This window comes from Salmo trutta, unplaced genomic scaffold (assembly GCF_901001165.1).
Source record: "Salmo trutta unplaced genomic scaffold, fSalTru1.1, whole genome shotgun sequence".
NCBI lineage: Eukaryota > Metazoa > Chordata > Actinopteri > Salmoniformes > Salmonidae > Salmo > Salmo trutta.
The window spans coordinates 2,814,360-2,835,359 of NW_021822962.1; the positions used below are offsets into that span (position 1 = coordinate 2,814,360).

General features: G+C 45.4%; 2 protein-coding genes across 5 annotated transcripts in view; both read left to right on the forward strand.

The window, feature by feature from the left end:
* Window positions 1–358: 358 nt before the first annotated feature.
* LOC115187706 (chromobox protein homolog 3-like) lies at window positions 359–9,845 on the forward strand. Of its 3 annotated transcripts, XM_029746699.1 has the most exons (6): window positions 365–632; window positions 1,143–1,336; window positions 1,590–1,761; window positions 8,092–8,240; window positions 8,909–9,032; window positions 9,614–9,845. In XM_029746699.1, exons 1-5 carry the CDS (start codon window positions 480–482, stop codon window positions 9,027–9,029), a joined length of 789 nt encoding a protein of 262 aa, XP_029602559.1. In that variant the 5' UTR covers window positions 365–479; the 3' UTR covers window positions 9,030–9,032; window positions 9,614–9,845. The 3 variants fall into 3 exon arrangements, with proteins under 3 accessions (XP_029602560.1, XP_029602559.1, XP_029602558.1); XM_029746700.1 differs by lacking the exon at window positions 9,614–9,845 and having other exon boundaries at window positions 359–632; window positions 8,095–8,240; window positions 8,909–9,401; XM_029746698.1 differs by lacking the exon at window positions 9,614–9,845 and having other exon boundaries at window positions 367–632; window positions 8,909–9,401.
* Window positions 9,846–12,588: 2,743 nt separating this feature from the next.
* LOC115187713 (sorting nexin-11) overlaps window positions 12,589–21,000 on the forward strand; it is an 8,603-nt gene continuing 191 nt past the window's right edge. The window contains exons 1-7 of one of the 2 annotated variants that reach the window (XM_029746708.1): window positions 12,589–12,761; window positions 17,695–17,806; window positions 17,998–18,098; window positions 18,366–18,467; window positions 18,787–19,005; window positions 19,516–19,599; window positions 19,654–21,000. The exon at window positions 19,654–21,000 is cut by the window's right edge and continues 191 nt beyond it. In XM_029746708.1, the coding sequence (XP_029602568.1) occupies window positions 17,714–17,806; window positions 17,998–18,098; window positions 18,366–18,467; window positions 18,787–19,005; window positions 19,516–19,599; window positions 19,654–20,251 (1,197 nt within the window). In that variant the 5' untranslated portion in view covers window positions 12,589–12,761; window positions 17,695–17,713 and the 3' untranslated portion in view covers window positions 20,252–21,000. Of the gene's footprint in view, window positions 12,762–17,694; window positions 17,807–17,997; window positions 18,099–18,365; window positions 18,468–18,786; window positions 19,006–19,515 lie in introns of both variants that reach the window. The other variant, XM_029746707.1, reaches the window with a different exon arrangement.

The following is a 21,000-nucleotide window of genomic DNA, read 5'->3' on the forward strand; positions in this document are numbered from 1 at the left end:
TTAGTGCTCCCAGTCTCTGGCAAGGTGTTCCACAACGCTTGACTATGTGGCGTTACAACACACCACGTCATGTTTCAGAACACCTTGGATGTTTCAGTAGGCTACACCTTAAATCTCTCATAACCCCTTACACCCATGTGTTTCAAAACTCCAGCAAAGTTAAGGTTTCGTCTCCTCAGCTCAGTTCCCACTAGTTTTAGTGTTACAAAACCCTTTATTTTAACAGCGTAGGCAACTTCTCTCCCTCATGCCCGTCGGCTAACAATCATCATTATAGCCGAGCGTATCGCCAAATCCTACTATTAAATGACACAGTAGTAAACCCAAGCGAATTCCCACTGTAGACAGAGCGGACAAGCGGATCGGTCTGTGATTGGCGGATGTCGCGTCGTCTCCTCCCGGTTTTTCTGACTTGACCTCTTCCCTTGGCAACCACTTCCTCCGAGCTCCCAACCCGGCCATCTTTATTTAACTCATTCATGAAAAGTTTTTGTAAAGACACTGGAACATTGTTGCATTTGGCTACGCATCTAACGACCCACTGGACACATTGCGTTGTTTTTCTATCAGCGTGCTCCAGCGTATGCTACATCGTAGCGTATTTCTGTCACCGCCAAAGTTGGACTGAAAGCGTACGTGTTTATTAGTAATAGCCTTCGATATGTAGCCTAGTCTGCGTTAGCGTTAATCATACGATACATGAATGTACTGTTAAGTGTAGTTTGTGTATGTTTGTCAGTGACTGCAGTCCGCAGTGTTACAGCCTCTAGTCATTTCACCGGCGAGTCCGCAGTAAACATTTGTTTTGTAAATAGTAATAGATGTGTACAGAACGCGCGTAGAACGGCGATGCGCTAGCCTATCCGTTTATTTCCCCTTGACCCGGGGCTGCTAGACGTTTCAATGTAACCACATGGTGATGATGATGATAATAATGACGACGATATTCTGTCTGGACCTCGATATTGTGCTCGCGTTACATTGTAATAACGTTGCGTGAAAGATTGTACATAATATTTCTGATGAGGAGTGAATACAGTCATAGCCTCTTCACAATACACAATGAAATAGGCTACTACATTTTTCTGAATGATATTTTTCTGAGTTACACTTAACTTGAAGTATATATTTTCCCCCTGCAGGTTAGAATGAGAAAAAAGCAGAATGTGAAACAGAGAAAGGCAGAAACAATAATAACACCAACACCATTAACAACAACAACACTATCAACAACAACACCACCAGTCGTCCAGGAGTTTGTGGTTGAGAAGATCATCCATCGAAGGGTCTCCAATGGAAGAGTAGAGTACTATCTGAAGTGGAAAGGATTCACTGAGTAAGGAGAGCATTTCAACACAGTTGAATAGACCATGTGCCTCCCAAATGGCACCATATTCCCTAACGCACTACTCTTGAACATAATTACACACTAGTGCAATATATAAGGAATAGGGGGCCATTTGGGACATATACAGTAGTATCCTAAACTAGTTAAAAATAGTTGTGTCTATGAATTCCATTCATGTCTTCAGTGGCTAATATTAAAATCTTGCTGTACATAGACACACTCACACTGTTTCTGCCTCTAGTGCTGACAACACCTGGGAACCGGAGGACAACTTGGTCTGTCCTGAACTGATAGAAGAGTTCCTGAGAAACCTCTGTTTGTCTGGAGAGAATCAGGTTGAGGAAGAGAACCTACGGTCGGTGGAACCAGAGCTAGTCCCCAAAGAGGAACTGGCAGAACAGGAGACTGAGATTGTGAGTGGCTGAGATCTGGGATGACAGAGTGGCTGAGATCTGGGATGACGGAGTGACTGAGATCTGGGATGACAGAGTGGCTGAGATCTGGGATGACAGAGTGGCTGAGATCTGGGATGACAGAGTGGCTGAGATCTGGGATGACAGAGTGGCTGAGATCTGGGATGACAGAGTGACTGAGATCTGGGATGACAGAGTGGCTGAGATCTGGGATGACAGAGTGACTGAGATCTGGGATGACGGAGTGACTGAGATCTGGGATGACAGAGTGGCTGAGATCTGGGATGACAGAGTGGCTGAGATCTGGGTTACAGAGTGACTGAGATCTGGGATGACAGAGTGGCTGAGATCTGGGATGACAGAGTGGCTGAGATCTGGGTTACAGAGTGACTGAGATCTGGGATGACAGAGTGGCTGAGATCTGGGTTACAGAGTGACTGAGATCTAGGATGACAGAGTGGCTGAGATCTGGGATGACAGAGTGGCTGAGATCTGGGATGACAGAGTGACTGAGATCTGGGATGACAGAGTGGCTGAGATCTGGGATGACAGAGTGGCTGAGATCTGGGATGACAGAGTGGCTGAGATCTGGGATGACAGAGTGGCTGAGATCTGGGATGACAGAGTGGCTGAGATCTGGGATGACAGAGTGGCTGAGATCTGGGATGACAGAGTGGCTGAGATCTGGGATGACAGAGTGGCTGAGATCTGGGATGACAGAGTGGCTGAGATCTGGGATGACAGAGTGGCTGAGATCTGGGATGACAGAGTGGCTGAGATCTGGGATGACAGAGTGGCTGAGATCTGGGTTACAGAGTGGCTGAGATCTGGGTTACAGAGTGGCTGAGATCTGGGATGACAGAGTGGCTGAGATCTGGGATGACAGAGTGGCTGAGATCTGGGATGACAGAGTGACTGAGATCTGGGATGACAGAGTGACTGAGATCTAGGATGACAGAGTGGCTGAGATCTGGGATGACAGAGTGGCTGAGATCTGGGATGACAGAGTGGCTGAGATCTGGGATGACAGAGTGGCTGAGATCTGGGATGACAGAGTGGCTGAGATCGGGATGACAGAGTGGCTGAGATCTGGGATGACAGAGTGGCTGAGATCTGGGATGACAGAGTGGCTGAGATCTGGGATGACAGAGTGGCTGAGATCTGGGATGACAGAGTGGCTGAGATCTGGGATGACAGAGTGGCTGAGATCTGGGATGACAGAGTGGCTGAGATCTGGGATGACAGAGTGGCTGAGATCTGGGATGACAGAGTGGCTGAGATCTGGGATGACAGAGTGGCTGAGATCTGGGATGACAGAGTGGCTGAGATCTGGGATGACAGAGTGGCTGAGATCTGGGTTACAGAGTGGCTGAGATCTGGGTTACAGAGTGGCTGAGATCTGGGATGACAGAGTGGCTGAGATCTGGGATGACAGAGTGGCTGAGATCTGGGTTACAAAGTGACTGAGATCTGGGATGACAGAGTGGCTGAGATCTGGGTTACAGAGTGACTGAGATCTAGGATGACAGAGTGGCTGAGATCTGGGATGACAGAGTGGCTGAGATCTGGGATGACAGAGTGGCTGAGATCTGGGATGACAGAGTGGCTGAGATCTGGGATGACAGAGTGGCTGAGATCTGGGATGACAGAGTGGCTGAGATCTGGGTTACAGAGTGGCTGAGATCTGGGTTACAGAGTGGCTGAGATCTGGGATGACAGAGTGGCTGAGATCTGGGATGACAGAGTGGCTGAGATCTGGGTTACAGAGTGACTGAGATCTGGGATGACAGAGTGGCTGAGATCTGGGTTACAGAGTGACTGAGATCTAGGATGACAGAGTGGCTGAGATCTGGGATGACAGAGTGGCTGAGATCTGGGATGACGGAGTGACTGAGATCTGGGATCACGGAGTGGCTGAGATCTGGGATGACGGAGTGGCTGAGATCTGGGATGACAGAGTGGCTGAGATCTGGGATGACAGAGTGGCTGAGATCTGGGATGACAGAGTGGCTGAGATCTGGGATGACAGAGTGGCTGAGATCTGGGATGACAGAGTGGCTGAGATCTGGGATGACAGAGTGGCTGAGATCTGGGTTACAGAGTGACTGAGATCTGGGATGACAGAGTGGCTGAGATCTGGGAGGACCGAGTGGCTGAGATCTGGGTTACAGAGTGACTGAGATCTAGGATGACAGAGTGGCTGAGATCTAGGATGACAGAGTGACTGAGATCTGTGATGCCGGAGTGACTGAGATCTGGGATGCCGGAGTGACTGAGATCTGGGATGACAGAGTGGCTGAGATCTGGGTTACAGAGTGACTGAGATCTGGGATGACAGAGTGGTTGAGATCTGGGATGACAGAGTGGCTGAGATCTGGGATGACAGAGTGGCTGAGATCTGGGTTACAGAGTGGCTGAGATCTGGGATGACAGAGTGGCTGAGATCTGGGATGACAGAGTGGCTGAGATCTGGGATGACAGAGTGACTGAGATCTGGGATGACAGAGTGGCTGAGATCTGGGATGACAGAGTGGCTGAGATCTGGGTTACAGAGTGACTGAGATCTGGGATGACGGAGTGGCTGAGATCTGGGATGACAGAGTGACTGAGATCTGGGATGACGGAGTGGCTGAGATCTGGGATGACGGAGTGACTGAGATCTGGGATCACAGAGTGGCTGAGATCTGGGATGACAGAGTGACTGAGATCTGGGATGACAGAGTGACTGAGATCTGGGATGACAGAGTGACTGAGATCTGGGATGACAGAGTGGCTGAGATCTGGGATGACAGAGTGGCTGAGATCTGGGATGACAGAGTGGCTGAGATCTGGGATGACAGAGTGGCTGAGATCTGGGTTACAGAGTGACTGAGATCTGGGATGACAGAGTGGTTGAGATCTGGGATGACAGAGTGGCTGAGATCTGGGATGACAGAGTGGCTGAGATCTGGGTTACAGAGTGACTGAGATCTGGGATGACAGAGTGGCTGAGATCTGGGAGGACCGAGTGGCTGAGATCTGGGTTACAGAGTGACTGAGATCTAGGATGACAGAGTGGCTGAGATCTAGGATGACAGAGTGACTGAGATCTGTGATGCCGGAGTGACTGAGATCTGGGATGCCGGAGTGACTGAGATCTGGGATGACAGAGTGGCTGAGATCTGGGTTACAGAGTGACTGAGATCTAGGATGACAGAGTGGCTGAGATCTGGGATGACGGAGTGACTGAGATCTGGGATGACGGAGTGACTGAGATCTGGGATGACGGAGTGACTGAGATCTGGGATGACGAAGTGACTGAGATCTGGGATGACGGAGTGACTGAGATCTGGGATGACGGAGTGACTGAGATCTGGGATGACGGAGTGACTGAGATCTGGGATGACAGAAAGGTCGGCTCCATCAAATCCTTGTTTATTAATGTCAATAGAAGACTGGTCTGTAGATCAGTGTGTTTATTAATGTCAATAGAAGACTGGTCTGTAGATCAGTGTGTTTATTAATGTCAATAGAAGACCTGTAGATCAGTGTGTTTATTAATGTCAATAGAAGACTGGTCTGTAGATCAGTGTGTTTATTAATGTCAATAGAAGACTGGTCTGTAGATCAGTGTGTTTATTAATGTCAATAGAAGACTGGTCTGTAGATCAGTGTGTTTATTCATATCAATAGAAGACTGGTCTGTAGATCAGTGTGTTTATTAATGTCAATAGAAGACTGGTCTGTAGATCAGTGTGTTTATTAATGTCAATAGAAGACTGGTCTGTAGATCAGTGTGTTTATTAATGTCAATAGAAGACTGGTCTGCAGATCAGTGTTTATTAATGTCAATAGAAGACTGGTCTGTAGATCAGTGTGTTTATTAATGTCAATAGAAGACTGGTCTGCAGATCAGTGTTTATTAATGTCAATAGAAGACTGGTCTGTAGATCAGTGTGTTTATTAATGTCAATAGAAGACTGGTCTGTAGATCAGTGTTTATTAATGTCAATAGAAGACTGGTCTGTAGATCAGTGTTTATTAATGTCAATAGAAGACTGGTCTGTAGATCAGTGTGTTTATTAATGTCAATAGAAGACTGGTCTGCAGATCAGTGTTTATTAATGTCAATAGAAGACTGGTCTGTAGATCAGTGTGTTTATTAATGTCAATAGAAGACTGGTGTGTAGATCAGTGTGTTTATTAATGTCAATAGAAGACTGGTCTGTAGATCAGTGTGTTTATTAATGTCAATAGAAGACTGGTCTGCAGATCAGTGTTTATTAATGTCAGTAGAAGACTGGTCTGTAGATCAGTGTGTTTATTAATGTCAATAGAAGACTGGTCTGTAGATCAGTGTGTTTATTAATGTCAATAGAAGACTGGTCTGTAGATCAGTGTGTTTATTAATGTCAATAGAAGACTGGTCTGTAGATCAGTGTTTATTAATGTCAATAGAAGACTGGTCTGTAGATCAGTGTGTTTATTAATGTCAATAGAAGACTGGTGTGTAGATCAGTGTGTTTATTAATGTCAATAGAAGACTGGTCTGTAGATCAGTGTGTTTATTAATGTCAATAGAAGACTGGTCTGTAGATCAGTGTGTTTATTAATGTCAATAGAAGACTGGTCTGTAGATCAGTGTGTTTATTAATGTCAATAGAAGACTGGTCTGTAGATCAGTGTGTTTATTAATGTCAATAGAAGACTGGTCTGTAGATCAGTGTGTTTATTAATGTCAATAGAAGACTGGTCTGCAGATCAGTGTTTATTAATGTCAATAGAAGACTGGTCTGTAGATCAGTGTGTTTATTAATGTCAATAGAAGACTGGTGTGTAGATCAGTGTGTTTATTAATGTCAATAGAAGACTGGTCTGTAGATCAGTGTGTTTATTAATGTCAATAGAAGACTGGTCTGTAGATCAGTGTGTTTATTAATGTCAATAGAAGACTGGTCTGTAGATCAGTGTGTTTATTAATGTCAATAGAAGACTGGTCTGTAGATCAGTGTGTTTATTAATGTCAATAGAAGACTGGTCTGTAGATCAGTGTGTTTATTAATGTCAATAGAAGACTGGTCTGCAGATCAGTGTTTATTAATGTCAATAGAAGACTGGTCTGCAGATCAGTGTTTATTAATGTCAATAGAAGACTGGTCTGCAGATCAGTGTGTTTATTAATGTCAATAGAAGACTGGTCTGTAGATCAGTGTGTTTATTAATGTCAATAGAAGACTGGTCTGTAGATCAGTGTGTGTATGTAGGTTTATTACTATATGATCATGGAATAGAATAAGAATACCGGTACCCAAAAATACACATTTGTTATATTATGATAAAAGCTCCACAGTAATGTGGAACAGTTACCTCAGCAGACTGATATAGGAATAGAACCAGGAAGGAGGCATTCTAATTCCAGAATGATATCCAGACATTCTGCTCCAGATATACACATGTTTCATTGTTCCCTTGGAGTCAATGTTTCCACTTTCCATGCCTGGCACTGCTTCCACATAGTACTATAGTGATTCAACAACCCTTTGACTAAATTACAAACAAAATGTCTAGAACACCTGAGCAAAACATCTTTGTTCAGCATGTACAGTGTCGCTTATCTCTATTAAATATTGAGACGGGGAGAGTCGTTGAGTCGTTGCCTTGATTATAATGCTCCTTTAACTCATCACAACAGAATATCTCTCTAACTGGTCTGTTGTGTTCTAATGCTCCTCTAACTCATCACAACAGGAGATCTCTCTGACAGGTCTGTTGTGTTCTAATGCTCCTCTAACTCATCACAACAGGAGATCTCTCTGACTGGTCTGTTGTGTTCTAAAGCTCCTCTAACTCATCACAACAGGAGATCTCTCTGACTGGTCTGTTGTGTTCTAATGCTCCTCTAACTCATCACAACAGGAGATCTCTCTGACTGGTCTGTTGTGTTCTAATGCTCCTCTAACTCATCACAACAGGAGATCCCTCTGACTGGTCTGTTGTGTTCTAATGCTCCTCTAACTCATCACAACAGGAGATCTCTCTGACTGGTCTGTTGTGTTCTAATGCTCCTCTAACTCATCACAACAGGAGATCTCTCTGACTGGTCTGTTGTGTTCTAATGCTCCTCTAACTCATCACAACAGGAGATCTCTCTGACTGGTCTGTTGTGTTCTAATGCTCCTCTAACTCATCACAACAGGAGATCTCTCTGACTGGTCTGTTGTGTTCTAATGCTCCTTTAACTCATCACAACAGGAGATCTCTCTGACTGGTCTGTTGTGTTCTAATGCTCCTCTAACTCATCACAACAGGAGATCTCTCTGACTGGTCAGCTGTGTTGTGTTGTCCTCCCAGCAGGTGTACAGTGAGCAGAGACATAATGACCTCCAGGAACCAGCTGACTGGGAGTCAGATTCTCCCACTGCCCTCACGTGCCCCCTGGAACCTGAACGCATCATCGGCTCCACAGACAGACACGGAGAACTCATGTTCCTCATCAAATGGTACAGTTAATCGCTTCCATACTGCCACAACAGACTGCAACAAACACCAACTAACTCCAACATTCCAAGGTTGGCAGATGTTGTCTGTTGTTTTTAGAATAAAACCTCTCTGTCACACAACTGGTTCCTCTTGTCTTCCTGACTGTATGCCAGGCAGCAACAGACTAGTGTAGGCTACATTCCTCAAACATACTAGTCATTTCTGGTAAACAACAGACTAGTGTAGGCTACATTCCTCAAACATACTAGTCATTTCTGGTAAACAACAGACTAGTGTAGGCTACATTCCTCAAACATACTAGTCATTTCTGGTAAACAACAGACTAGTGTAGGCTACATTCCTCAAACATACTAGTCATTTCTGGTAAACAACAGACTAGTGTAGGCTACATTCCTCAAACATACTAGTCATTTCTGGTAAACAACAGACTAGTGTAGGCTACATTCCTCAAACATACTAGTCATTTCTGGTAAAGACTTTTGATTGTGCAACAGCACCAAAGTAGTTATAATGATGTGCTCTGACAAACAGAAAGACATGGACTTTACCCCCCTGTTGTAGTCTCCCTCTCTCTTTACATGTGTAAAGATATTATCTATGTAATAATATGTCATAGGGACGGTATAATGATTGTAATCATGGCTTGTATCCCTGTGTGTCTGTACAGGAAGAACCGTGACGAGGTGGCCCTGCTGTCAGCCAGGGAGGCCAGCGCCAGGTATCCTGAGGTGGTTGTAGCCTTCTACGAGGACAAACTCACCTGGCACTCTGGGGACGAGGACCAGTAAAGGGTGTGTGTGTGTGTGTGTGTCGTAGAGTGTGTGTGTGTGTGTGCATGTGAGTACACAAGTATGGATGTGAACTGACAAGCATCTGTAGGCATCTCATAGGTTCATTTGTCCTCCAGCGGACCAAGGTCCTCCTTCAGCTGACATTAAAGGCTCAGTGTGTGAAACCATGTCCTGCTGCAGGTAGACTGAGTCATGGTGGCAGGTGTAAAAGCCCTCTACGGGGTTGGCTGGGCCTCTTCCTGCTTCCTGTGGTGCTGGGTGAGGTCACAATGCCTTTAGGGATGTAGTGCAGCGTGGGGTGGAGTTCAGAACCATTCATAGAGACGTCTATCTCTCTCTGTGGCTCTGATTGAGTTGAAACTAATGAAATGAAGGCAGACAGCCGGTTCACACTGATGAATGCTCCCCCAGTCTATTGTAGAACATTTCAACCCCAAGCTCTTTGTCGAAGCCTGACGAAGTGTGCGAGTATCTCTCTGGATTACATGCCTTTGTTTTTTGGGATCCAGCACTTAAAGTGACTGGATGTGTGTCCACTACGTCTGAAGAGTTGGAACTAACCCTTAGCATTCCTTTCCCAGTGTCTTCATGTACTGCAGCAGACTGAATCACTGTGGACACTGTGTTCTGTTTGACTTTGACTACTGATACTGTGGTCGTAGAAGCCCATGTGATTGTATTGGAGTTTAGTACTAGATTTAGTTTGTTGTATCTTCTGCCTCTGGGGCACCTTGGCCACGAGGCTCTCCCTCCGGCTCGGCTCTCCCTCCGGCTCGGCTCTCCCTCCGGCTCTCCCTCCGGCTCTCCCTCCGGCTCGGCTCTCCCTCCGGCTCGGCTCTCCCTCCGGCTCGGCTCTCCCTCCGGCTCGGCTCTCCCTCCTGCTCGGCTCTCCCTCCGGCTCTCCCTCCGGCTCTCCCTCCGGCTCGGCTCTCCCTCCGGCTCTCCCTCCGGCTCGGCTCTCCCTCCGGCTCTCCCTCCGGCTCTCCCTCCGGCTCTCCCTCCGGCTCTTCCACTGTGAGATGTCTGTTGTTTTATTAACTATAGTAATATTGTATAGTATTGGGTTCACTGTGAGATGTCTGTTGTTTTATTAACTATAGTAATATTGTATAGTATTGGGTTCACTGTGAGATGTCTGTTGTTTTATTAACTATAGTAATATTGTATAGTATTGGGTTCACTGTGTGTTACACTCAATAGATAACTACTGGCCACCTAATATGATATCTGCCCCATTTACTCTTTGCCACAATCCTTGAAATTGTACTTTTTTTGTGTGTGTGAATCAAAGTTGATAAATGTGTTACATTTAGTTTACTGACAAATGTAGAAAAGTGTTGAATGATAGTAGACGGTATGCTGTTTAATGTAGAACATGATAGTAGACGGTATGCTGTTTAATGTAGAACATGATAGTAGACGGTATGCTGTTTAATGTAGAACATGATAGTAGACGGTATGCTGTTTAATGTAGAACATGATAGTAGAACGGTATGCTGTTTAATGTAGAACATGATAGTAGACGGTATGCTGTTTAATGTAGAACATGATAGTAGACGGTATGCTGTTTGATGTAGAACATGATAGTAGACGGTATGCTGTTTAATGTAGAACATGATAGTAGACGGTATGCTGTTTGATGTAGAACATGATAGTAGACGGTATGCTGTTTAATGTAGAACATGATAGTAGACGGTATGCTGTTTAATGTAGAACATGATAGTAGACGGTATGCTGTTTAATGTAGAACATGATAGTAGACGGTATGCTGTTTAATGTAGAACATGATAGTAGACGGTATGCTGTTTGATGTAGAACATGATAGTAGACGGTATGCTGTTTAATGTAGAACATGATAGTAGACGGTATGCTGTTGATGTAGAACATGATAGTAGACGGTATGCTGTTTAATGTAGAACATGATAGTAGACGGTATGCTGTTTGATGTAGAACATGATAGTAGACGGTATGCTGTTTAATGTAGAACATGATAGTAGACGGTATGCTGTTTGATGTAGAACATGATAGTAGACGGTATGCTGTTTAATGTAGAACATGATAGTAGACGGTATGCTGTTTAATGTAGAACATGATAGTAGACGGTATGCTGTTTAATGTAGAACATGATAGTAGACGGTATGCTGTTTAATGTAGAACATGATAGTAGACGGTATGCTGTTTAATGTAGAACATGATAGTAGACGGTATGCTGTTTAATGTAGAACTTGATAGTAGACGGTATGCTGTTTAATGTAGAACATGATAGTAGACGGTATGCTGTTTAATGTAGAACTTGATAGTAGACGGTATGCTGTTTGATGTAGAACATAACCAAGGGTTTTATTAGTGACCATGGGGATTTGATGAGTTACTCTGATCAAAATGTGACATCACATATGAAAAAAGTATATCTGATGTGATTATGTTAATTCTACCCAGTCACTGATTGTTCTCAGCTACTCTTAACCAAATATTTATCCACCAACCTATATTTGTTACTGATAAATCATTGTTTGTTACGGGGCCCAGAGTTATATATGTTCAGGACAAACTCTAGTCCCTACACAAAAATGACTGACACTGTATTCATTGTGCACCTCTCCCATGACTGGAATGTTATGGGACAATGGAATGTTATGGGACAATGGAATGTTATGGGACAATGGAATGTTATGGGGCAATGTCTGCATCCCAAACGGAACCCTACTTCCTTTGTAGTGCACTATATAGGGAATGGTCTGCCATTTGAGACTCTGCCATTCTGTTGAACCTTTAGTTCTGAGCTGCCTCTGACTGACTAAGTTAGTGTACCTGTTGACCTTTGATCTGTGAAGTGTCTGTCTGTGAATAAAGCTAGCTGTCACCCTGTGAACCTTAAATGTTCTGTTTCTCACATTATTCACATTAACAAAGACTCAATGACAACAAACACAAACAACAGAGTAAAACAATCACGCTTTGGGACAGTTGTACAAAGACTGCATTTCTAAATTATATTCTTCAAGAATTAATGACAATATATCATTCATTGAATGACCATTGTACAGCAGCAAATATTGTTGATTGTACCTTAACAAGATGGTACCATATAAGCTACAGTAACACCTTGTTCAGTAGATTTGATGACCAGAGAAAGAGATACAGCCATAGAGACATGACAGTTGTATTTGTACTATGTGGATACACACCTGTGACTTCCAGGTGTGCTCAAGTACTCTGAAATGGCATTCAAACGAGGAAGCTCAGCAGAACGAGCATTGCAGTGTCACATATAAACACACAGTGACATTGCAATTGTCATCCAGGTCAGGAGGTAAAGACAGTGTTGGTTACTACACACTGTTTTACTAGAGAACAGAGCAGTGGTTCTATCAGGGTCAGTGTAGTTACCATCCTGATCCTAGGGTTGTATAGGGTTTTATTAGGTACTTCCAGGTCAGACGGTCCAACAGAACAACAACAAATACAGACAGAACATCTCCGTTACCTTATATGGTACACAATAACATGTTTTATATCAGAGGTTTATGGAAGCAGCACAAGGTGTTCCTCAATCCTCTGTCCTGTGACTGGATACCTTCAGACCTGTTTGTCCATAATAAAGAGGACGAGGATCAGCTGTTCTCTCAGAGCGTAACGTTCATTCATTCCCCAGTCCGCTGTGGATGTGATCTGATCGGGATCTGAACTTGAAGAATGAGAGAAGTGATTAACAACCTTGTGTTCCAGGTACGACTGGAGTCTTTTATCAATCAAATCCATGGGAAGTATATGTGTGTCTGAGGTTTTAGATATTGTTTTCAGTGTATCATGTAATAGTACTGTGGGTAATGTTGCTCAGTGAGGGTCGGTGTGGGGGTCTCTTCCTGCTTCAGTAGGTTGAACTAGCTGGATAGTACTGTGGGTAATGTTGCCCAGTGAGGGTTGGTGTGGGGGTCTCTTCCTGCTTCAGTAGGTTGAACTAGCTGGATAGTACTGTGGGTAATGTTGCCCAGTGAGGGTTGGTGTGGGGGTCTCTTCCTGCTTCAGTAGGTTGAACTAGCTGGATAGTACTGTGGGTAATGTTGCTCAGTGAGGGTCGGTGTGGGGGTCTCTTCCTGCTTCAGTAGGTTGAACTAGCTGGATAGTACTGTGGGGGTCTCTTCCTGCTTCAGTAGGTTGAACTAGCTGGATAGTACTGTGGGTAATGTTGCTCAGTGAGGGTCGGTGTGGGGGTCTCTTCCTGCTTCAGTAGGTTGAACTAGCTGGATAGTACTGTGGGGGTCTCTTCCTGCTTCAGTAGGTTGAACTAGCTGGATAGTACTGTGGGGGTCTCTTCCTGCTTCAGTAGGTTGAACTAGCTGGACAGTACTGTGGGGGTCTCTTCCTGCATCAGTAGGTTGAACTAGCTGGATAGTATTGTGGGGGTCTCTTCCTGCTTCAGTAGGTTGAACTAGCTGGACAGTACTGTGGGGGTCTCTTCCTGCTTCAGTAGGTTGAACTAGCTGGACAGTACTGTGGGGGTCTCTTCCTGCTTCAGTAGGTTGAACTAGCTGGATAGTACTGTGGGGGTCTCTTCCTGCTTCAGTAGGTTGAACTAGCTGGATAGTACTGTGGGGGTCTCTTCCTGCTTCAGTAGGTTGAACTAGCTGGATAGTACTGTGGGGGTCTCTTCCGGCTTCAGTAGGTTGAACTAGCTGGATAGTACTGTGGGGGTCTCTTCCGGCTTCAGTAGGTTGAACTAGCTGGATAGTACTGTGGGGGTCTCTTCCAGCTTCAATAGGTTGAACTAGCTGGATAGTACTGTGGGGGTCTCTTCCGGCTTCAGTAGGTTGAACTAGCTGGATAGTACTGTGGGGGTCTCTTCCTGCTTCAGTAGGTTGAACTAGCTGGATAGTACTGTGGGGGTCTCTTCCTGCTTCAGTAGGTTGAACTAGCTGGACAGTACTGTGGGGGTCTCTTCCTGCTTCAGTAGGTTGAACTAGCTGGATAGTACTGTGGGTAGTGTTGCTCAGTGAGGGTCGGTGTGGGGGTCTCTTCCTGCTTCAGTAGGTTGAACTAGCTGGATAGTACTGTGGGTAATGTTGCTCAGTGAGGGTCGGTGTGGGGGTCTCTTCCTGCTTCAGTAGGTTGAACTAGCTGGATAGTACTGTGGGGGTCTCTTCCTGCTTCAGTAGGTTGAACTAGCTGGATAGTACTGTGGGTAATGTTGCTCAGTGAGGGTCGGTGTGGGGGTCTCTTCCTGCTTCAGTAGGTTGAACTAGCTGGATAGTACTGTGGGGGTCTCTTCCTGCTTCAGTAGGTTGAACTAGCTGGATAGTACTGTGGGGGTCTCTTCCTGCTTCAGTAGGTTGAACTAGCTGGACAGTACTGTGGGGGTCTCTTCCTGCATCAGTAGGTTGAACTAGCTGGATAGTATTGTGGGGGTCTCTTCCTGCTTCAGTAGGTTGAACTAGCTGGACAGTACTGTGGGGGTCTCTTCCTGCTTCAGTAGGTTGAACTAGCTGGACAGTACTGTGGGGGTCTCTTCCTGCTTCAGTAGGTTGAACTAGCTGGATAGTACTGTGGGGGTCTCTTCCTGCTTCAGTAGGTTGAACTAGCTGGATAGTACTGTGGGGGTCTCTTCCTGCTTCAGTAGGTTGAACTAGCTGGATAGTACTGTGGGGGTCTCTTCCGGCTTCAGTAGGTTGAACTAGCTGGATAGTACTGTGGGGGTCTCTTCCGGCTTCAGTAGGTTGAACTAGCTGGATAGTACTGTGGGGGTCTCTTCCGGCTTCAGTAGGTTGAACTAGCTGGATAGTACTGTGGGGGTCTCTTCCGGCTTCAGTAGGTTGAACTAGCTGGATAGTACTGTGGGGGTCTCTTCCTGCTTCAGTAGGTTGAACTAGCTGGATAGTACTGTGGGGGTCTCTTCCTGCTTCAGTAGGTTGAACTAGCTGGACAGTACTGTGGGGGTCTCTTCCTGCTTCAGTAGGTTGAACTAGCTGGATAGTACTGTGGGTAGTGTTGCTCAGTGAGGGTCGGTGTGGGGGTCTCTTCCTGCTTCAGTAGGTTGAACTAGCTGGACAGTACTGTGGGGGTCTCTTCCTGCTTCAGTAGGTTGAACTAGCTGGATAGTACTGTGGGGGTCTCTTCCTGCTTCAGTAGGTTGAACTAGCTGGACAGTACTGTGGGTAATGTTGCCCAGTGAGGGTCGGTGTGGGGGTCTCTTCCTGCTTCAGTAGGTTGAACTAGCTGGATAGTACTGTGGGGGTCTCTTCCTGCTTCAGTAGGTTGAACTAGCTGGACAGTACTGTGGGGGTCTCTTCCTGCTTCAGTAGGTTGAACTAGCTGGATAGTACTGTGGGGGTCTCTTCCTGCTTCAGTAGGTTGAACTAGCTGGATAGTACTGTGGGTAATGTTGCTCAGTGAGGGTCGGTGTGGGGGTCTCTTCCTGCTTCAGTAGGTTGAACTAGCTGGACAGTACTGTGGGGGTCTCTTCCTGCTTCAGTAGGTTGAACTAGCTGGACAGTACTGTGGGGGTCTCTTCCTGCTTCAGTAGGTTGAACTAGCTGGATAGTACTGTGGGGGTCTCTTCCTGCTTCAGTAGGTTGAACTAGCTGGACAGTACTGTGGGTAATGTTGCCAAGTGAGGGTCGGTGTGGGGGTCTCTTCCTGCTTCAGTAGGTTGAACTAGCTGGATAGTACTGTGGGGGTCTCTTCCTGCTTCAGAAGGTTGAACTAGCTGGACAGTACTGTGGGTAATGTTGCCAAGTGAGGGTCGGTGTGGGGGTCTCTTCCTGCTTCAGTAGGTTGAACTAGCTGGATAGTACTGTGGGGGTCTCTTCCTGCTTCAGTAGGTTGAACTAGCTGGACAGTACTGTGGGTAATGTTGCCAATTGAGGGTCGGTGTGGGGGTCTCTTCCTGCTTCAGTAGGTTGAACTAGCTGGATAGTACTGTGGGGGTCTCTTCCTGCTTCAGTAGGTTGAACTAGCTGGACAGTACTGTGGGGGTCTCTTCCTGCTTCAGTAGGTTGAACTAGCTGGATAGTACTGTGGGGGTCTCTTCCTGCTTCAGTAGGTTGAACTAGCTTTATAGTACTGTGGGGGTCTCTTCCTGCTTCAGTAGGTTGAACTAGCTGGATAGTACTGTGGGGGTCTCTTCCTGCTTCAGTAGGTTGAACTAGCTGGATAGTACTGTGGGTAGTGTTGCTCAGTGAGGGTCGGTGTGGGGGTCTCTTCCTGCTTCAGTAGGTTGAACTAGCTGGACAGTACTGTGGGGGTCTCTTCCTGCTTCAGTAGGTTGAACTAGCTGGATAGTACTGTGGGGGTCTCTTCCTGCTTCAGTAGGTTGAACTAGCTGGACAGTACTGTGGGGGTCTCTTCCTGCTTCAGTAGGTTGAACTAGCTGGATAGTACTGTGGGGGTCTCTTCCTGCTTCAGTAGGTTGAACTAGCTGGATAGTACTGTGGGGGTCTCTTCCTGCTTCAGTAGGTTGAACTAGCTGGATAGTACTGTGGGGGTCTCTTCCTGCTTCAGTAGGTTGAACTAGCTGGATAGTACTGTGGGTAGTGTTGCTCAGTGAGGGTCGGTGTGGGGGTCTCTTCCTGCTTCAGTAGGTTGAACTAGCTGGACAGTACTGTGGGGGTCTCTTCCTGCTTCAGTAGGTTGAACTAGCTGGATAGTACTGTGGGGGTCTCTTCCTGCTTCAGTAGGTTGAACTAGCTGGATAGTACTGTGGGGGTCTCTTCCTGCTTCAGTAGGTTGAACTAGCTGGATAGTACTGTGGGGGTCTCTTCCTGCTTCAGTAGGTTGAACTAGCTGGACAGTACTGTGGGGGTCTCTTCCTGCTTCAGTAGGTTGAACTAGCTGGACAGTACTGTGGGGGTCTCTTCCTGCTTCAGTAGGTTGAACTAGCTGGATAGTACTGTGGGGGTCTCTTCCTGCTTCAGTAGGTTGAACTAGCTGGATAGTACTGTGGGGGTCTCTTCCTGCTCCAGTAGGTTGAACTAGCTGGATAGTACTGTGGGGGTCTCTTCCTGCTTCAGTCGGTTGAACTAGCTGGACAGTACTGTGGGGGTCTCTTCCTGCTTCAGTAGGTTGAACTAGCTGGACAGTACTGTGGGTAGAAATCTACAGATCTAAAGATGTTTCATTCCTCCTGAAAACATACTGTAAATCCCAAATCAGATGGTGTAAGAGAGAGAGATCAGCACTACTTCTGCTTTCACTCTGCGGTACAGTAAATAAACTGGACCAACCTGTAAAAGGCACAGGGTTTTCTGATAAACAGATGTAGGATCTTCATTTGAGCTAGTTTTCTACAGCAGGAAAATAATCCTGCAGAACAGGAAATGTGAATTATTATGTGGATTATAATGAATGAACAGTTTTGTAGGGATTGATACATTTTTTGTTAGGGCAAATCAAGTCTGAAATTTCAAATAGGAAATTGCTAAATTTAGAAGCCTTTTTAAAACTCAAATACACTACATGTTTGCATTTCCTGCTGTGGAGGACAATGCTCAGCAACAAAATAATGATCAAATTAAGATCCTACATGTCTAGAGTTGGAGTGAGTCAATGATTGCACTTCCTATATTTCTGCCCTGTAAAACTTCCATCTTTGCCTCAGACCGTGCATTCTCACTTCTCATCCACAGTTTAGTTAAGTGTGGCTCAGTCTCTCTCCTTACCTCCTCAGTCTCTCTCCTCTCCTCCCCATGGAGCAGTTTATCAGCGTCTGGGTTCGGGATCCTCGGATTCAGAAGAATGACTTCTGGCATGCCCACATGGACTATGAAATCTGTATACATGTAAGTATGATGTCCTGAGACAATGGGGGAAAACAAAGGGGATGTGGCTGACGTGCAAACCAATATTTCATTTCCGAATTGGTTCAATTTAGGTTAAGGCTATGGTTAAGGTAAGGGTCCGTTTTAGTTTTCTCCACCTGTTCATACGGATGATGGAATATCAGTGTTAAACTGCTGTTGTCTCTCCTCAGACCAACAGTCTCTGCTTCACTAAGAAGATCTCCTGTGTGAGGAGAAGGTACCGTGAGTTTGTTTGGCTCCGGCAGAAACTACAGGCAAACTCCCTACTCATGTAGGTATTCATAGGAGGATGGCATACTCTATATGTATAGCATATTGACCTAAGATAGCTGGGGACACATTTAACAAATATACATAATGAAAATACTTCCACATGTCTTGTGTCTCTAACTAGTGGTTGTTAAAAAAGGTGCCAATTATTTTAGATTCTTTAAGAATCAATGATTATATATAATTAATTAAACAGTCCAGAAAATGGATGTACCAATCCCAGATTGACCCTTTAAGTGTGTTTTGATTTGATTGTCTCCATTTCCAGGGTCCAGCTACCTGAACTACCACCTAAGAACCCTTTCTTTAGCCTGAACAATGCCCAGCAGATCACAGAGAGGATGAAGGGCCTCCAGAAGTTCCTTCAACTGTGAGTGTCCTCCTAACAAACATTACAAAAATAACAAGAAAAATAGTTGTAAAAAAATACTAGAAAAACAACGGTTATACTCAAGAGTTAAAGGCCTACTAAACATTTGTTACACATATGCATATGCCTCCTCGTTGCTGCACTAGGTTGTGCTTCCTGTGTTTTTCTGGCTGTAGTGAACAATAGACACTGTAATAGGTTATATTTGACTAATGTTAAACAAATCAACATACCCATGAATATCCATTTGTATTTATGGGTCTGTTGGTATAGTACCAGAGTTCCATTTTCTAATATGCCCATTGGTATTTCATGCCAGGACCCTGGAGAGTAATCTGCTTCTGTCAGACAGCTGTCTGCACCTCTTCCTGCAGTCGGAGCTGGGGGTGTCCCAGATAGAGGCCTGCGCCTCAGGGAGAACCCATTACTCTGTGTCCCAGGCCGTGCTGCGCTGCGGCTGCAAACTGCAACGCTTCCACTCCCAGGAGGACCTGTTAGAGACCAGCCGCAAGGAGTCCTGTGACTCCGACTCTGTTAGGTAGGTAGGCCTCACAAGCACACACACACACACACACACACACACACACACACACACATTCATTAGACACACACATACACACACACACACACACATACATTAGACACACACACACACACATTCATTAGACACACACATACACACACACATACATTAGACACACACACACACACATTCATTAGACACACACATACACACACACACACACATACATTAGACACACACAATGTATGTAAAAGTCAAACCTACCAGCGACATTATATGATGACCAGTGCAGTTGAATTGGATTTTTCTGTCCAGTGCAGTTGAATTGGAATTCTCTGTCCAGTGCAGTTGAATTGGAATTCTCTGTCCAGTGCAGTTGAATTGGGTTTTTTTTTCCAGTGCAGTTGAATTTGATTTTTCTGTCCAGTGCAGTTGAATTGGATTTTTCTGTCCAGTGCAGTTGAATTGGAATTCTCTGTCCAGGGCAGTTGAATTTAATTGTACAGTATGTGTCTCTTTTTTCAGTGGGTTTGTAGAGCCGGAACCCAGCAGTAAAGATGGAGCTGCTTCCTCACCCCCAGAGACCCTAGCTCTGTCTCTACCTGATAGGACCAGACCTAACCCCAGCCAGGAAGAGACCCTAGCTCTGTCTCTACCTGATAGGACCAGACCTAACCCCAGCCAGGAAGAGACCCTAGCTCTGTCTCTACCTGATAGGACCAGACCTAACCCCAACCAGGAAGAGACCCTAACTCTGTCTCTACCTGATAGGACCAGACCTAACCCCAGCCAGGAAGAGACCCTAGCTCTGTCTCTACCTGATAGGACCAGACCTAACCCCGACCAGGAAGAGACCCTAGCTCTGTCTCTACCTGATAGGACCAGACCTAACCCCGACCAGGAAGAGACCCTAGCTCTGTCTCTACCTGATAGGACCAGACCTAACCACGACCAGGAAGAGACCCTAGCTCTGTCTCTGCCTGATAAGACTAGACCTAACCACAACCAGGAAGAGACCCTAGCTCTGTCTCTACCTGATAGGACCAGACCTAACGACGACCAGGAAGAGACCCTAGCTCTGTCTCTGCCTGATAAGACTAGACCTAACCACAACCAGGAAGAGACCCTAGCTCTGTCTCTACCTGATAGGACCAGACCTAACGACGACCAGGAAGAGACCCTAGCTCTGTCTCTGCCTGATAAGACTAAACCTAACCCCAACCAAGAAGAAGACACTCTCAGCATGTCTGTCTCTCCATAGGAACATCACCGCCAACCAGGACACGGTAACTTACAATATTCTGCATCCCAAATGTCACCCGATAGGGCTCTGGTCCAAAGTAGTGCACTATGTAGGGAATAGGGTGCTATTTGGGACACTGTGTTTGCTCTCATTTCATCTTAAAATAAGGCTTCCACACAGCTTTTAAAATAAGGCTTCCACACAGCTTTTAAAATAAGGCTTCCACACAGCTTTTGAAATAAGGCTTCCACACAGCTTTTGAAATAAGGCTTCCACACAGCTTTTAAAATAAGGCTTCCACACAGCTTTTAAAACAAGGCTTCCACACAGCTTTTGAAATAAGGCTTCCACACAGCTTTTAAAATAAGGCTTCCACACAGCTTTTAAAATAAGGCTTTCACACAGCTTTTGAAATAAGGCTTCCACACAGCTTTTAAAATAAGGCTTCCACGCAGCTTTTAAAATAAGGCTTCCACACAGCTTTTGAAATAAGGTTTCCACACAGCTTTTGAAATAAGGCTTCCACACAGCTTTTGAAATAAGGCTTCCACAGAGCTTTTAAAATAAGGCTTCCACACAGCTTTTAAAATAAGGCTTCCACACAGCTTTTGAAATAAGGCTTCCACACAGCTTTTAAAATAAGGCTTCCACACAGCTTTTAAAATAAGGCTTCCACACAGCTTTTGAAATAAGGCTTCCACACAGATTTTAAAATAAGGCTTCCACACAGCTTTTTGTCATCCATTTCAACTATTGTCACCATAACT

What these genes read in the sequence shown, in the direction of transcription:
- LOC115187706 (XM_029746699.1), top strand. Translation starts at nt 480, where the DNA reads ATGAAAAGTTTTTGTAAAGACACTGGAACATTGTTGCATTTGGCTACG. An exon ending in GCCAAAGTTGGACTGAAAGC is followed by an intron (nt 633 to 1,142) that starts GTACGTGTTTAT and finishes TTCCCCCTGCAG; the next exon opens with GTTAGAATGAGAAAAAAGCA. An exon ending in AAGTGGAAAGGATTCACTGA is followed by an intron (nt 1,337 to 1,589) that starts GTAAGGAGAGCA and finishes TTCTGCCTCTAG; the next exon opens with TGCTGACAACACCTGGGAAC.